This window comes from Saccostrea echinata, unplaced genomic scaffold (genome assembly GCF_033153115.1).
Source record: "Saccostrea echinata isolate AGI-Se365-2 ecotype Australia unplaced genomic scaffold, CSIRO_AGI_Sech_v1 ptg000009l, whole genome shotgun sequence".
Classification (NCBI taxonomy): Eukaryota; Metazoa; Mollusca; class Bivalvia; order Ostreida; family Ostreidae; genus Saccostrea; species Saccostrea echinata.
Window position 1 is genome coordinate 31,250,397 of NW_026889758.1, and position 18,628 is coordinate 31,269,024.

Below are 18,628 nucleotides of genomic sequence, written 5' to 3' on the forward strand. Positions count from 1 at the left end.
AACACCCCCCCCCCCCCCCCCCCGAACTGCGCATGCTCTTTTTTTTCCTAAGCGGGGAACACAAATTCTCTGAATTAGCTTGTTTTTTTGGTTTTGTCTCTTTATTTGATTACTCGCCGTCTACAGATATATAGACGGCAGACACGTGACGTCCTTAATGACAGAGCGTCATTCCAGTTCGAGGCAAAACAAATCAAAGTATGTATGATATTAAACTATAGTTTACAATAGTAAACTATAAACTATAGTTTACAATAATTGTAAACGATAATGACCATTTGTAATTTTTTGTATCAGAAAATCACAGATTTTATATTTAAAGGGGCCGGGGACAGATTCGAAGCTCATATTTTCTAAAATTTTCTGAATGGTACCATGACCTATATGTTGCTAGAGCATTCCACACCAAAATATATTAAAAGCGTGTTTAGAAACTTCTTTTCTCTGGAACTTATCAAAACTACTAATTTCGGGTTATGAAAAATGTCGTTGTCATTGAATTCTCAGAATATTCATGTAAGTTTAAATCATTAAACTGAAGTTATTTTTTGAATAAGAATAAACATTTAAAATTGTAAACAATGCAGTTGTGTCCACCCTTTAAAAAAATATCCTTTTAAGGTACTAGTATTTAATTTTTTTGATTTGCCAAAAAAAAAAAAAACGTAGATTGAGAATATAATACCTTAACCTTATGGAAGAGGGAAATGACAAAGACAAAGCAGGGAGATTTACATTTCGAGTTATTTTATTTACATGATGAAACAGGCACTTTCCAAGAAATTATATAAGCCATAGGTTAATTAATTGATATATGTCCGCACATAAAAATCAACAAAAGAGTCAGTATGCTTCAAGGAAATAATGTGTAAATAACTTTTTAAGGTACTAGGTCAAAATATTCGTATTTTATCTATCTACTAGTTCTATTGATCACTAATAACTTTCCATATTTTAATGTGTACCTTTTCCTTTCAAATTTTCTTTGAATGACCCCGCCTTCTTTTTTATTATTATTTTGGACCCAGAAGGATTTGTAATGACTGATAATAAATTATGATACTCTTTCTCCTGTAGGATAACCAATGTTAAATACTCAAGTCAATAGTTCAGTTCCTAGGAATATTTTATGGTACGGGGCACCATTACTTGATTATCGTCTGTCTCCTCCCTTGATGACTACAGAACCTCACTTGCTCATTTTGTTGTTGTCAACATGACATTTAGCTTCAATTGAATATAAGGATATTCCATCTTAAGATTCCCTCTTAGGAAAATACAACCATTTTTATGTATGTATTAGACCTAAACGACAAACGTAATATTTCTGTATTATGTAAATGATTAAATATATAAATAAATCTTATGTCTCGTTATTGGTTAAATTAAACTAAAAATAAATTGCCTTGATATGTATAGAACTATAATGTATTCGTCGAATAATTAGTGAATACAAGTTACTATAAATATATAGATCCCTCTTAAGAATGTGTTTCATCTAAACACCTGTTGAGTTGAAGGAGTATAACGAAAAACACCGATAATCATTTCTTTTCAGCGTTAAATGTTTTATACATCTTCATATCGTAAACAAACATAAAAGTTTCGGAATTATGAATTAATGATATTTAAGCTTACAAAGAAAATATAAGTCAAATATTCATATTGTATCATAACCTTTTATCAAATTTTACATGATTAATAATGCTTGATTGACGAGATGTGGCAGTAGCCAAGCGCTTTACCTGTATCTAGAATCATATTCCTAATTTTGAAAACACATCACGAACGAGGGGGAACGAGGGAAAAGTTCAATCTTAAAGCCATCATTTAATTGTGGTATTTGTGACTTTTCGACACGTGGACTATTTAAAAAAACTATTTTAAATTGAGGTTTTTGACAAGCTGACGTGAATCCTTCAGGAAGTGATTCTAGCAGTGAAATAAAACTGAACTTAAATGTATTTGTTCAGTAAGTTGCGTTCGTTGTCTCAAGGTATAATCATGACAAGTGTTCAAATTATATGTGTTGTTTTATTTTGTGGGTACTTTCTAGGAGTTGCAAATTGTGATGGAAATAACCTTGTAAGTATTATATATGTTTCTTTCTTTTTTTTAATTATACCATTATTATAATTGCCAGGAAGTCAAAACTTACCTAACTGTTAATGTTATAAAAATAATTTCACAAAGAAATAATGATTGAGAGCAAGATTTTCGACTAAAGCTGAATGGGAAAAAAGTCCTCGATATGGTAATATTTTTCGATAAATTTTGTAAAATGGAATACATGGAACTCTACATTAAATGACACAATTTAAAATAGATTAAAGCATTCATAATATTATATTACACCAAGATAAAGTAATTGAAAACATTATTTTCAAGTACTTTCCCAATTTAAGTAAACAGAGGTGATTTCAGTGTAATGCTGCTTCATTGTCTTTGAACATTTTTTCTGGAGAAATATGGCAGGTACCCTCTGTTGAAAATGAAGTAGAAAAATTCAATATGTACATCTTTATGTGATAAAATTTTCTCAAAGTCCGAAAAACATTTTATGTTAGTGTTTAGAGCTTCCTTAAACTGCTATTATTAATTATGCGTGGTTTAAAGATAACACATCATTATTCTTATATAAATGTTAAGTTTCCTGTCGTTAAGATGCCACCGTATACTCTAAAGATCGAATATTTTTTTTAAACTTTTGATATATTTTTTAGTCTCCCGATGTAATAAGGCTTGAGACAGCGAACGCAATTCACCTGTCGCCTGATAATTTACTGGTTATCCCATCAGAGTCAGTGGTAGTGGAACTGAATGTATACTCAGGAAGGGATGATCCTTATATCCAGATGCCCAGGGCTCAGGTCCATCGCATGCTGCAATCCAGCCTTGGATGGAGGAATCCTGGTGATATAATTCCTGGTAGGTACAAACATTTGTAATACAAATGTTTTGGGTTTGTTTGGTACAAACATTTGTAATACAAATGTTTTGGGTTTTGTTTGGTACAAACATTTCTAATACAAATGTTTTGGGTTTTGTTTGGTTGTTTTTTTTTTGGTGTGAATTTGTGTTTTTATTTATTTATATATTTATTTTATTTTCTTCTTGTTTTTTTTCATTGTTGTTGTTTGTTTTTTTTTTTAAATGTTTTTTTTTTGTTTTTGGTTGTTGTTTTTTTAGCTCTACTGGTCAGAGACCAGAAGAGCTTATGCGATAGTAAGGTGTCCGTCGTCCGTCCGTCTGTCTGTCTGTCTGTCTGTCCGTCTGTCTGTAAACAATTTTTCAAAACGCTACTCCTCCTACAGTTTTGGTCTGATTTCAATATAACTTGTCACACAAGTAGACTACACTAAGATACATAATTTAGTGCATCGGTTTTTGATTTCAATGAACGGTGTTGCCAAGGTTACTAAAAATAGAAATTTCTGTGAAATTCCTTTAAAACGCTACTCCTCCTACAGTTTTGGTCTGATTTCAATATAACTTGGCACACAAGTAGACTACACTAAGATACATAATGTAGTACATCGGTTTTTGATTTCGATGAATGGTGTTGCCAAGGTTACTAAAAATAGAAATTTCTGTGAAATCCCTTTAAAACGCTACTCCTGCTACAGTTTTCGTTTGATTTCGATATAACTTGGCACAGAAGAAGACTACACTTAGATACATAATTCTATTTATTGTTGCATGTTGCAAAGTTTCAAATCCAAGTGCTACTTTTCCTTTGTTATACGTACAGATCAGTAGAGCTACAGTCTCAGCAGAGACTTTTGGTTTGAGACAGAACATGGTTTTACCAATATTTTTTTTTTCTTTGTGAATGAAAAGGGTTAGGGTATCAAGGCTTCACGGTATACAACTATGACCAGAATCCAGTATTTATCGCTTGCGGATCTGACATCGGAGTAGAAACTGGACTATTGGAAAGGCTTAGTTTTGGACTTGATAGAGAACTTCAACAATTTGTGCGATCAAAGGTAAATGTTAGTCTTTTGGTCAAAGATTTGAATCTCTAAACAAGATATATAAGTATCTACATTAATTTAAAAAATATGGTACATTTTTTATTTTACACTTCCAAGAAGAGAGGTTTTTTGCTTGCCAGTAGTAGATATGTCAGAGACCAATTATGTTCGACTAAATCACTGTTAACCGGCAACCCGATTGCCTACAAACTTCACAGACACATGGTTGATAATTATAAAAAGGTGTCTTCTACGGAGGCATCGATTGATGTTCAGAATGAGACGTCAATGGTGATCTTTTCTGCTATCATATCTCATTGAACTTTATTGAAAGTACATAAGCGAGGTTAAACCACATGCATTTGGGGAAAGTCAGCTTGCCATGCACAAGGATGCCAGACAGTTCGACCCTAGGACAACTTTCCCTTAAAACAATTCACCCTAATCATATAACAAAAGGCCAATCATAGGCAAAACTCGCCTAAAGTTTGTATGTAAAGCATTTTATTTATTAATAAGGGTATCCAAGTTCACAGTCATATTATTATCTTAAATGAAAATATTCTAATATAGTTATGTATATAAATATGGTAAAAATAATATTTAAGTACCAGTTAAGATGGGGTACCTATGGTACGAGCATATATTATAAAGGAGGGAGAGTTCGGGCGTCTTTACAGCTTCAATTAAATAATAAATTCGGCGATGCTTTAATTATGCTTTAAAAGAAAGAGAAGACTTCACCGGCATAAATTTTGTGCATCATATACATGTTTATTTTACTTCTTTTAAAATATTCCCTATATAAAGTTAAGAATATATTTTTTATAGTCTAAAAGTACATGTACTTTAATTATGGTACCATCTTGAAGTTTTGATAATGTTTGCCCTAACAAAGACAACAACACTGTTTTATTTTATCATTTTGAGCTTAAACGAAACAGTTCTCATATAACTTATTACTTGATATCGCAATAAATCAACTTGACGAAACTCTTTCGCTGTGGAGGTACGAAACGTCAATTAGCTGGAGGCAATTGAGCTGTTGAATACACTACGAGACTGATCACTGTAGCGTTTGAAGGACATAGAGAGAATCTTGCTAAATGTTCAGTGTACCACGTCAATGAAATTTATGAGATGCTAGTTCTTTTGTGTTATACTTTTAAAGAAATTTTCCACTAAGTCGGCCCTTCCAAGAATAAAATAATTTAACCATTTCTTTCTGATAAACGTTAAATTTTGAAGGGTAAACTTTCCGAATCAGATGACTTGCTTTCTGAAATGCATTGGCAATACATTGTACTTCGGCATACTCATTGTTCGAATAATTCGTTTGTCAGTAGCGTAAACAATATATTATACCCCGAAAATGACGTGAGATTTAGAGCTTTCTCGACTCTCCCAAAAGAGCGGCAGTAAGTAAGATAACCGAAAGATAATCGCGATACGAAGTATTGTGATACATGAACGATGCAAGACTGTATACAATAGATACCTTGATCAAGTATTGATGTCCAGATCGTGATTAGACGTAGACATACTTAGAATTCATTAAATCTTTATGAAACAAGTATGGGCTTCAAGATAAAAGAAATTTTTCTTACAACATATATTTTCCTTACGACCTAGACTTTTTTAAGATTTCTGTCAAAAATACATGCCTATGGTCCACGTATTGCAGTCCTTTTTGTAGGGCAGAAACTTCACTGGCAGTAATAGATGAAAAAGGTGAAGAAAATAAACATTGATTAAATTCATAAACCCAGTAAAGAGATGATCTTTAAGTCAATGAATTCCTCAAATTTTAATCAAAACTAGCATGAATTTCAAGTAAATGTCATATGAATTCATCAAACTTCACGCATTCAGCCGTATATATATATATATATATATATATATATATATATATATATATATATATATATATATATATATATATATATATATACATAATTATATATATTGGAGGACACTTTGCTTAGGAGTCATCAAACTTGAAACTGATATTGGTTGTGATCAAAAGATCATTATTCAGTAAAAGAGGGGAGAAGAGTTTATATGTTTTACATACATTTGTTGATAAAAATACTACAAGGTATTTTCTTTTCAGATTCAGACAGAATGGGCTCAACGACATAATCATCGTCGACGTCATGGAATGCCGGTACGATTGTTAAATATCTAATAAACTCTGTGTTTATGTTAGTTCATAAGATATGTCAAGAAGACTGATTAGGTACCTTATCTTAAAAAGTGACTTAATTATGTATAGATGTTCGCATTCGTTAAGAAAAAACAATCACACATATTGAGAAATTAGACGAGAAATCACATCTGTATTTATGGATAAAAACTAATTTGATCATTTTAAAACGTATATATGGAAATCGTTCTTAACAAAGCCGTTTTTATTTAGGTATAATTAGTTTTCTGTCACGCAAGCATTGTTTCCTTTTATAGCATCATGGATTTATGTGTCCCAGACCACCATCAACAACTAAATATGAGCCCCATATTTGGAACAACCGCACATTTGTAAAAAGACGCAATAACTGTTACAACTATGCCAGCAATATAATTACCAACACATTTGCCCAGCCAGGAAGAGCCAACAAACACAATATAACCAGAAACCCGCCCGAGATGTACGGGCAATCTGTTCACTACGGAACAATGGTGGATGGTTTAACTCCCTTACCTGCGAATTCTCGATGTCTTCCTAACGCTGGGTTGAACTTGGTTGCTTTAGTTATTTGGCCTGGGCGAGACTATCATTTTTACCGCTTGGACAATAACGGAATGTGGTCTCACAAACCCGGTAGAACTCCCGCTAGAAATGTAGACAATTCTAACAACTTTATATTGGACCCCCGAATAGCTGACGTCGGACCATATACTGTATTTCAGGGCTTTTTTCTAACGAATGTTTTTGATGTTCGTCATATTATGTAAAAGGAAACAATCAACGAAAGGTTCTTCGAATATGTCTCATATTTTGAAAATCAAAGTAAAATGTGCAAGGCATTTAAATTTGTTTCATATACTGTTTGATAAGATATATATATCCGGATCAGAATGTTAACTGATTATTAAACATGCAAGTGACGCATATGACATTTCTGTGTATTAAACATGATTTATGTTAATGTATTCCCATTTTAGGTTTTCTTTTCAAGGCGGAAACGTTAATTGCCCTTATATTTCATTAAATCAAATGTAATGAGTTACACTGCATATTTAATGCAGAAATCATAAATGTATGGCTGTTTTTATTTAAAATGACCAAATTAAAGGAATTTATTATTGAGCTGAAATGAATGGTAAACATTGCAGAATTTTTTTTTTGAGATCTAGTTGTTTCTCAGCACAGTGGAATTCATATGGGTTGTCTTTCTTACACTCTTTGCAATGGTCTATAAGTAGAACGTTATGCATCGTGCTGAATCAATTCTTGGTGGTTATCATGTAATGTGGAAATATTAATCATTAATGTTATTCATCGTTTTTAAATCTCCGCCATCAAAATAGTGTGTAGAAAGTGTGAGTATACAGTTTCCATTCTTTTCCCGCGAAACCACCCTTCGCTGGTCTTCATGCAAAAACTTAAGGAATGTTTTGGTTTAGGATGTCCATATATATAGTAAATCTCTGAAGAATTTTCCTACCCCAAGTGAACGGTAAGAGAATGTTGAGCGAAACTAAAAAAAGTAATGTTGAGCACAAACAATGAAAGCATGGTGATCAACAGACTGATAAATTACTTGTCTTAACAAACAAGTCTTAATTTGAGGTCTCTAACGGTGTGACAATTGGTGGCATCCAAACAAAGTTTTGGAAACAAAGTTGAAAACATTTTTTCCCAAGGATCTCCAAAAGTTCTCCAGTCAAATAATCTTACAACGTCTTACTGTAACGTACACATATATTCAAAACACATTTTTGGTTTATAAATTTCCACGGATATTTATAGCCAAGGAGATTACGATTGCTGGGAAATACGTATAATTCATAAATCTTAAACGTCCGGTGGAGGAGACTAGGATTGCTGAGAAATGTATATATTACATAAACCTTTAAATTCCAGCTGAGGAAACTAGGATTGCTGAAAAATGTGTATACCCTATAAACCTTTAACTTCCAGAGGAGGAGACTAGGTCTATACCACATAATCTTTAAATTCCAGCCGTGGAATCTAGGATGCTGAGAAATATATAGCCCCCTAAAACCTGTAACTTCCAGCGGAGGACACTAGGATTGCTGAGAAAGGTGTATACCCCATAAACCTTTGACTTCCAGCCAAGGAGACTAAGATTGCAAAGGGATGTGTATACTCTATTAAATCTTCAATTTCCAGCCGACGTGACTAGGATTGCCAAGAAATTATGATAAAATCCCATACACCTTTAACTTTCATCCGAGGAGACTAGAATTGTTGAAAAACAAAATATGTATACCCCATAATCTTGTTAACTTCCAACCGAGGAGACAAGAATTGCTGAGAAATGTGGATACCCCCATAAACCGTTAATATACGGATTGCTGAGAAATATGTATACCCTATAAGCCTTTAACTTCCAGCCGAGGAGACTAGGATTGCTGAGAAATCTGGATACTCTAAAAACTGTTAACTTCCAGATTGTTGAGAAATGTGCATACCCAAAAACCGTTCACTTCCAGCTGAGGAGACAAGGGTTGATAAGAAACATGATGTGTATACCCGGTAAACCTTTAACTTTGAGAAATATGTATACCCCATTATTCTTGAACGTCCAGGCGAGGAGATTGGGTTTGATGAGAAATGTTATGTCCTTTCTGGCTCTGTGTTTCTAGAGACCCTAGTAACCCTACTTCTGTTGTGTTCGTCCCTTGGCAATGAAAAGGGGCCTTTATCTTCTCTCAAACAAATTAATTTCTCATGACTGAACAATGCTTTGACGTAGGCTTGGTTGAAATAAGCCCAAATGGTTCAAAATATGAAAAAGAAGATGGGTGAACAAGGCGTTTAGAATGCCTATAGCTTCAGATATTAATAAAATCATATTCAATTTGTAAATTAAGTATTTAAAGTAAAGTTCTCATTATTGAAATTCATGAAATTATGATCAACAAAACTTTTCTGAGAAAAAAGATCTCGGAAAAAAATTATTCTTTTATTAAAAAAATAAAATGGTATTCGTGGGAATCGAACCCCTATCAATAAAAATCCGGAGTATCATATTGTTTTGAGTCTAACACGCTAACCACTACGCCACGCAGCTCCTGACGAATAGTGGCATTTAAATCATGTTTGTGATATGACCCTTGACTTAATGGACTTCAAGTATTTCTCGGAAAGATGCGAATGCTTTGTCATAAAAGTGTACTTTTAAGGTATAGTGGGTCTTTGCTCCATGTTTTTGTAAACCAAAAAATGTATATTTTTGTGCAAACTTTTAGGATCAACTTTCAAAAAAATGGAGCGAAGACCCACTCATATCGAAAAATTTTGTTAAAGTATGAGAAAATGATCCTTTTTGTCCTCTTTAGTCTGTGTATGCTATATCGTAGGCAAATAATTTAAGAATTTGTGAGATTTTTGTAAATTGTAGAGATTTAGCATAAAATATACTTTAATGTTAGATGAAATATCAAAGAAAATTTTTAAATAATTGAGATTTTATTTATCACTTCATGTTTGTCGCACTATAGGCACTTCGCCCGCCTTGTTCACCCATCTTCTTTACGAACGATGTTTATCCGAACGACAACCGGTAATTCAAATAGCTTACAACAGATGCAATAAATATTTCATGTAACGAACTAATCTTGATCACAGTCTAGGACTGAATTCCTCCTCCACTGACCTGGGTTATACTCTTCCCTGTCTGAGCGACTACTTAAATTTGAACTTTTGTTGTAATTAAACTTTTGTTTTGAGTATACACTAATCAAAATTGTTCAAAATCAAAGCAACGCCAGTACTAGTAGGAAGTTTTTTTTTATTTTAACCATTACAGTTTATGTCTTGACAAATTTGCCTTGTTGAGAATTGCATTGGTGGCTTATATTTAAAAGTTAACGCTAGCTTTGTGGCATTGTCGTCTTACTTTGAGATGATTTCCGTATAATCGCATCTAAAACAAATAATATTCATCAGACAAAAACTGTTTGCAAGAGAAACAAAGCAGCCAAAGAATTGCAATGAAATTAAAGCTATTCATTTCCTGAGTGTAGAAAAGAAATAGGATCTCTTAAGAATCATACAAAATGAAAAAGAACAGCTATCCATATTTAACAAAGACAGAAAGACGATCGGTCGCAGACAAGGGATAATATAGGCTATTAACCAACATCAATCGGTGATTAAGATTGCACGACGTAAAAGAAACTGTTGTTCTATTCTTCATATATATTTTTTTCGTAGGAAATAAGTATTCAGAATGTATATTGTTTCTCCTATTCAATATCCGCATAGGGTACAGTGACAATTAATTACCGTGTTTGAACAAAAACTTCTTGACAACATTGATTTCTTTTTCTGTATATGTTATCTCTGAAGAGCTTGTTCCGTCTTTTTTCACATTTTGTTATGCAGATTAAAAATTGATTGAAAATTAATTAATACTTAATGCTTGTTATTATTTGATATTAAATATTTAGAAATTAAATGATTATTTCTCAATATTTAATATTATCAAATAAACAAGCATTGAGTAAAATTTCTTTGAATCGCTGATAGGAAAGAGAGACGCAGTAGCATCAAATTCACAATTCTAGATCCTGCTATCTGAACCGTCTTACGGTAGCTCAGTCGGTAAGCGCGCTCGCTCACGGAATGTCGTGTGTTCGAATCACGGCCGAGACTGACCTAAGTCGATATAAAATGGGTAGCGACTGTTCCTTCGCCAAGCACTCGGCACTATGAAGTGAAAGTTGCGGGTCCTTTGGATGAGACCTTAAAAACCGAGGCCCTGTATGACTGTAGGCGTTGGCACGATAAAGAACCCTCACTGCTCAATGGCCCTGAGTGCAGAGTAAAGGTCTAAATTTGAAGCCCTTCACCGGTATGTGGTGACGTCTCCATATGAGTGAAAAATTCTTGAACGGGACGTAAAAAAACATACAATCAATCAATCAACTGCCCCGTCTTTGAACAGTGTCGTCGGTACGCAACTTTCGTTTTAAAGCATTTTCTTTGATGTCAAGGACGAATCCTTCTGATATCTTCTTGTATTTACGATATGTGTTGACTCAAACAATATTTGAGGAGTTTTGGTAAGATTATTTTATTGAATGTTTTGACAATTAAAGTTGAATTTTATCGATGTTCATTTGATGATGTTTCATTTCCACATCGCGGCATAGTATTCCTATACGCTGTACAGAACTAACGGATTGTATGGAGGCTCGAAAGAGAAATAATTTCAAAATATGCTTCGCACTTTTATTAAGTTTTGAGTTACAAAGGCATGCGTTTACACATCGATACATACGTTCTAAAAAAAGAACGTTTAATTCCATAATATTTCAATTTGCATTGTACATGAATTCCATCTGTTTTCGGTAACAAAATTTATTTATTCTTCAATGTAGGATATATTTATTTTCTATGTCACGATCTACCAAAACCAATTTGCTATACATATTTTGAAATATACAATACAAAAAGAAACCATACAAATACAAAATTATGCAATACAAAGTGTGAAATATATAATACAGACAAAAAATTATATTATACAGTTGGAAGTTACCGAAAATCTCAACCTTTGACATGCCATGAAAACGTCACATAAATAAACTCTGCAAATATCGGGGGGGGGGGGGGGGGGGGGCATTGTTTGTTATGACAGTGGACATGACGCTCATTTAATTCTCAGTGTAATATCATCTGAACTTTGATTATCTGGGAGTTGCAACAGCAAACCAAATTTCGTTGGGCCAGACTGAGCTTCCAACTCATGCCCAGGTAGCATCCAGACATTACTAAAGAAATCGGTATTTACTAGTTCTTGTATTTTTCCAGTGCATAATTAGTAAGATATCGAAACTATCGCAATAAATGACGAGCATACTTTAAATTCTTTATTACGTATTCGGTTTTCAATGTAACAAGTGTCAAAGCAAGATAAAAGAAATGATTCAAGCTTTAATTTTGGATAGAAGTTTCTTTTACTTCTTTATTTTAGTCACCTGCCAAAGGCTAAGTGAACTATTCTGATCCAAGCCTCCCAGTCGTTTGTCTGTCTGTAAACACCTCCAATTTTCGACCTCTTCTCCAGATCTACTGGGTCAATTAAAAAGCCTGTGGTAGAGAGGGTTCAAGGATGGAGTGCCATAATGGAGAGTAAAGGTGTTTCACATGAAAACAGTATATACTAGTATGTAAAAATATGTTTGTAGATTTTCTTCTAAAGAACACAAGGGCTCTATTTAGTTTAATTAGTTTAAGAGTATCCCCACTTAGTGAAAATCAAAAGGCATGGATTACGTAGGAATAAATAGAAACTGATCTTTGAAAAACCTTCCTTGTAACTTCAGCTGGGCATCATGAACAAATTTAAACAGTTAAAATCATTTCCAATGAGTAGTGTTTTCTTTTTTATTTCGTGGTTCTCGGCTGATTTTGGCCACAATAGGGAATCAAAGTTTCACATTGTAGTGTTAGTAAAGATTAATATTGTTTTCAAGAATAGCAGGATTTCAGAAAAAAAGTATTTTTGTTAAGAACAGTAGTAACACCACCAGTCATATAATGCACAAGTATTTCCAAGTATTTTAGATTTTTTTTTAATCCTGTCTTTCGGTGTTGGGAAGGGGGAGGGGGCTTCAAAGGAATGAGTAAACTTCATAAGTATAATTAATATCGATCATAATTAGTTTACTATAGATTAAAATTGCTGAAAAATTTGCCTAAGTTCGGAAAAACTTTAAGAGGTTACATTCATTTGTCAGGAGAGACTGTGATTCAAGGGAGCGTTTGTGGTTGTTGTCATAATACTACGTAAAGTGTTGTTTTTGGTGAGTTTTTTTTGGTTGATTGTTAATTTGCATGCTTCTCTCTGACAAGAAATTGTAAAACACATCCTTGTCCATACTATATGGGCATATCCGTAACCCTAAAAGACATCTGAAGTGCCCTCTCTTGCAACACTTAGTAAAGAACTATATATGTCATCACACCCAAAACGATATGTTTTACTTTCCATTAGTGTGTCAACAATATCATAAGACGGCAAATAAAGAAATAGACACATGTCGCCTCTCAACGAGGCTTCGTGTGGCGTTATCTGTTGTACAGCTCCACTTGTTGGGGTATTGGTTGCCATTTAGTGATAACACCGGGTGTAATGGGTATTACATCCTTAAAACATCCAAGACACATCATCAAAACCGAGTAAATGGAATCTTTATTGATTTAATTGAAGTGTCGGGATTTAATGAGTAAATACTGCGTGGAAAGATGTGATCTTTGACAGCAATGTTTTCAATGTGTCAGGAAATTGCTTTTAATAGAAATTTGTTTATTTCATCTATTACAGATTGACATTCACATCATTTCAATCTACCGAGCTTTCTTTTTTGGAGGGGGGGGGGGGAGGGGGGGTGTAAATAAACATAAATTTATTAAAAGTTATGGTTAAAATAACCTTTCTTCGGAAAATAAAAGTATATTTAAAATAAATTTATAAAGAGGGTAACTTTTCTTAAATATACAGTCAAACACGCACATAGCGAAGTGCCAGGGACACGCAATTTTGATTTGTTATAAACGTAATTCGTTATATCCGTTAAGATAACAACACGTTTATACTACAGAGATGGAAAACCACTTAATTTGACGTATATATATATATATATATATATATATATATATATATATATATATATATATATATATATATATATCTATATATATATATAGTTAAGGTTGTTTTTGAAAACTAGTAGTTGTTTTAGTGTAATCGCAGAAATAGAAAGATGTTACTATTAGAGAGAAAATTATTTAAATTAAAGATACTTGTAGTAAGGTATAAAAAGAAAATAAAGATATGTATATCTTTTATATATTTATCATTGTATCGATCTAAGTTAATGTGTCAGTGATCAAATTTTAATTATATTGTTGCAAAATATAGTTAAATTGGAATACAATTTATTCAACTGAATATATACCTCTTCTGCTTATTATCATTAGAGCTGCAACAAGTATTTACGAGAAACTGACCAAGCAGATTTATTTTATTACTAAAATTATTAGCTTGTTTATACCAATATAAGGGGTATTTGTCATAACTCATAAGGATCCTTTTTTGCATACACACAGTAATAAGTAAACGAATAGCTAAATTTTGTCTTCCAAATACACATATGAACTATACATTTTATCAAGAAATCATAAAGTATGATATTTTAGTTCACATTCAGCTTTTTATCTCTCCTGAGCTGAAAGCTCAAGTGGACTTTTCTGATCACATTTTGCACGGCGTCCGTCTGTCTGTCTGTTCGTCTTTCTGAACTTTTCATATTTTCGACTCCTTCTCACAAGGCCATTTTCAACCAAACTTGCCGCAAAGCATCCTTGGGTGAAGGAAATTCAAATTTGTTCAAATGAAGGCTTTTAAGGAAAGATAATCAAGAATTAGTGAAAATTAAATGACATCTTCTCAAGAAAAAAAATCTTCTCAAGAATCACTGGGCCAGAAAAGATGAAACTTATATGAAAGCTTCAATACATAGTGTAAAATAAATCAAGTTTGTTCAAATCATTATCCTCAGGGGTAAGGCGAGATCACAATAGGCGATCAAAGTTTTATATAGGATTATATCGGAATTAATCTTTACAAATCTTCTTCCCAAGAACGGTCAAGTTCTGATTAGTCAGTCATATTAATACGAAAGCATCCTCAGGTAGTGTAAATTCAAAGTTGTTCAAATCATAACCGCCGGGGGTAGGGTGGGGACACAATGGATTATCATAGTTTTACATAGGAGTGTGTAGGGAAAAAGTCTTTTAAAAAACTTCTCTTGAAGAACAGCAAAGCCATGATTAGCCATACTTATATGGAAGCATCCTCAGGTAGCCTAGATTCAAGTTTGCTCAAATATTGACCGCCGGGGATAGGGTGGGGCCACAATAGGCGATAAAGTTTTGCATAGGAATATGCTGGGAAAAAATCTGCTGATGAAGAACAGTAGGACTATAGTGACTCGGGTGAGCGTTGTGGCCCATGGGCCTCTTGTTTTATACACATTTTACATAGGCCTATACAAAACATCTAGATATCTAAATACCATTAATGTTTTATCTAAAAGAATCAATATTTCTTGCACACGTCATTGTCATAAATGATTTACTTATCCATCTTATAAAATTTGATAAGTCATATACATGTATACTTTATAGCATTTCAGTCAAGGCAGATTTGCTGAGATTTACAGACATTTTTGTAGGTTTTTTGCCAGCTGCAAAGAAGAAATCTATGTACAAGAAATATATTGTATATCTAAATAAGATATTGCTTTTGATACCGCTTAAATTGCTATATTGAGCAGCAGTGAAAAGTTACTAATGAAATTTCGACCTTAACAATTTGGAAATCAAGCTCTTGTACAATTACAAACGAATAACCCCCATTTCAATAGTCTTTCTAATTTGGTAATGGACCTCTTTTCGCGTTCGTCGCGTGCGTACCATTTATACAAGAATTTATAGCGAATAGTTATTGACAGGCGGGCATCAATAGCCCCATTACTACCCGAACACAACACAGAGATGCGTATTATTTAGTGAAAGTGGCTTACCGACAGAACAATGAGGCTGACACTGGTGACTGGAAGTTGATTTAGAAATTCTCAATTGATGCTAAGTGATCCTGACACCTTTTTTTCAGTGATGAAAATTTGTGTCGTAACAAAATGTCGAACATAATGTGTGCCATGAAGATTATATATCGTTGATAAGTTCTTCTAGAGATCCTTTTTGTTTGTATAATTCAATGCAATGCTGATTAATACCACTGATACGCAGAATATTCAGAGAAAATGCTTTGTTTTTAAATAAATGCATTGTTATTAGAAGTAGCGAGTCCTGCTGTCTTCTTTGATGATAATCCTTATTTAAAAACATCGAAAGCTGGATAGATTAGTACCTGCAACATAACATTACATCATCACATGAAAAATACATCCAATTCTGTATAAATAAACACGTGTCTAAAAAATGGAAGAAATATATTGTGTATTTTTCTATCCGAGCCATTTTGATTTGGCAAAATTTTCGATATTCCAAGCAATCGAATGTCTAGCTACATAAACCTTGTCACTCCTTACTTGAGTTTTAGGTAATACTCATATAGCCTGACTCAAATTTCAAAGAAAATTTGGGGTCAGTGTGCATCCTACAGAGCAATAATATAATTAATTTGACCTTTTTGCATTTAAATTTTAACTTCAAGATTAATCACTTTAATCTTTATCACGTTTTACCAGATGTATCCATGGCATTAAATATAATCTTATTTTATGTAAAATATTTTGATTATTTTTATTTTTGGAAAAAAAAATATCATATGCAGTAAATTATTGTGTGACCTTTTTTTTGAAAAAAAATTATCATATTTGGAGTATTAAAAATCTAAACAGGATTTTTTTTTCTTTTATCAAGCTTTCTATGACTTCAATGATTATCGGTTGAGAGTATCATATAGTTTTGAGTGAATGAGTAAATTTTTTTCTAAAAATATAAATTGAACCCTTTATTTAATATTCTTAGCATATAATAACGAAAAAAAAAATATTTGTGTAAAAATTATATAAGGCTAGTGTTCCAAGATATTAAATTAAATAAATGTGTAGAATTGAAGACTTCTCCTCTAAATATCCTTCTATCATAAGAAATAATCTCCCATAAATTTTGTTTCTTAACGATTTTGTGAGCATTTTTTTTTTAAAGTTGAATATTGTATAATTTAAATTGTTTAATTTAAATATGTTATAAAAATTGAATTGTAATAAATAATTTTGATGTTCTAACCATACTTTTCTCAAAAGCTGACGTGTGACATACCTTAAAGTATTATAGCTCAATAAAACAATGTAGGTACTGCTAATGAGTATTCTTAAAATTTAAGACAAAATTCCAATTTTAACTTTTTTTGAGATCCACTTTAAGATCAATTTTGAATTTGAAGTGCAAATTTATGGAGTTAAGTCTGACTTAAGACAAGGCAATTTCATGATCCCGGAGCCAGATACATGTAACTTTTAATTTCATTAAATTTTACAAAGAATTTTCTCACAATTGTTTGTTCATTTCGAAAAATCTTTAGTGATTCTTGATGAAATTGTTTTGCCAATTTATACTCAGAACTTTTGACGTATTCCATTGTCCGACAAAAGACGAAGAGTTTAAGCTAAACAAAAGAAAACAAATAAATTTCGTGTAAGCTTTATTATTTCATATATTTACTGTATGGTTGAAAGATTTGCGACTTGAGGTGTCCCTGTAAGTCTTGGTAGGCCGTCAGAGTTGTCCGTGATATCACCGTCATGTCCACCCTTACTTTACTAGGCCATTTATCCGTGTCATTCGGCCCCACTCGGAAACACACAAACGTAATTGCCGGGTAATTTCTAAAGTTTTCAATTTTTTCACACAGTCGCGAAATGATACAGGGATCTCTTCACCAAATCTTGACAATAAAATCTCAATTAGACTGATGACCCAAGGAATAGCTCTCTGTTTTATGACTTCTCGTTAAAAGTTTTGATTTTTATTTCAGTCTGAACCGATAACGATAAAGTGAGGAATGTAGAGTTAACATCTACAAGTATTTCAATAGACTTGTTTATCGTATTGTGTATTATACATGTATACTACTGATCAAATAACATAACCGATTCATACAATGAACAAGCCCTGGAATACTTTGCATCTAGGGGTCATTGCTGAAAAAAAAATCCCAATAGCTTCCTGTGATGCTGTTTGCCATACAATAAGAGAGATGCCGAACTGGAGCAACTCGGATTTGATACTCCCAATTTTACTTGCATTAATTTTCTGCGAGTTCGTCATTATATTTTGATTCTTCGTGGTTGACAAAGTTAGTTTTGCTACACCTCCGAAACCTCTGCATGTAGAAATATGAACTGAATACACCTTTGTAATTCAACATTGAGTCGGCAATTATCTTATTCATTGTGATAGTTTTATTTGACAAAGAACTCATATTATAACAGGGATTAATCTCATTCGTTCATTTAATACCGCTCTAATTATTTCTTTTTCACATATATATTTTGCTTTTCTTTGTTGAAGTGTCATACTCAGATATCGGTTTCATAACGGCTACAAATTTACTCAATTTAGATAGTCATATGAATTTATTTGCATTTCGTATTTTCAAATCAAATTTTATGAATTCCTTTCATTTATCTTCTCCGCCCCTGTTGATGACCCTGCAGTGTTTTCCTTTATATTTGTGAGACTAGCACCGAAGCGAACTCTCAGACAAGAACCCTCCGCTCATTTACTCTACAAAGGAGGAAAATATCGTGTTTCCTTCAGCCGTAAATTGGAATTAATATTCATAACGATTAATCGCTCCGAGATCTATGAAATCGTAATTAAAATGACATCTTAACAAAAAATACCATCTGTTGTAGAA

The 18,628-nt window shown here is 32.8% G+C and overlaps 2 protein-coding genes across 2 annotated transcripts in view; both read left to right on the plus strand.

Annotated features, from left to right (window-relative positions):
• LOC133182209 (poly [ADP-ribose] polymerase 1-like) overlaps positions 1–18,628 on the plus strand; it is a 550,802-nt gene that overhangs the window by 238,270 nt on the left and 293,904 nt on the right. The window lies entirely within an intron of this gene.
• On the plus strand, positions 1,931–7,130 carry LOC133183585 (uncharacterized). The gene is made up of 5 exons (XM_061318525.1): positions 1,931–2,085; positions 2,724–2,928; positions 3,841–3,989; positions 6,091–6,144; positions 6,441–7,130. The coding sequence occupies exons 1-5, from the start codon at positions 1,960–1,962 to the stop codon at positions 6,930–6,932; spliced, it is 1,026 nt and encodes a 341-aa protein (XP_061174509.1). The 5' UTR covers positions 1,931–1,959; the 3' UTR covers positions 6,933–7,130.

Coding starts and splice junctions, on each gene's coding strand:
- LOC133183585 (XM_061318525.1), top strand. CDS start 1,960: ATGTATTTGTTCAGTAAGTTGCGTTCGTTGTCTCAAGGTATAATCATG. Junction 2,086..2,723: donor ATTGTGATGGAAATAACCTT/GTAAGTATTATA, acceptor TATATTTTTTAG/TCTCCCGATGTAATAAGGCT. Junction 3,990..6,090: donor AACAATTTGTGCGATCAAAG/GTAAATGTTAGT, acceptor TTTTCTTTTCAG/ATTCAGACAGAATGGGCTCA.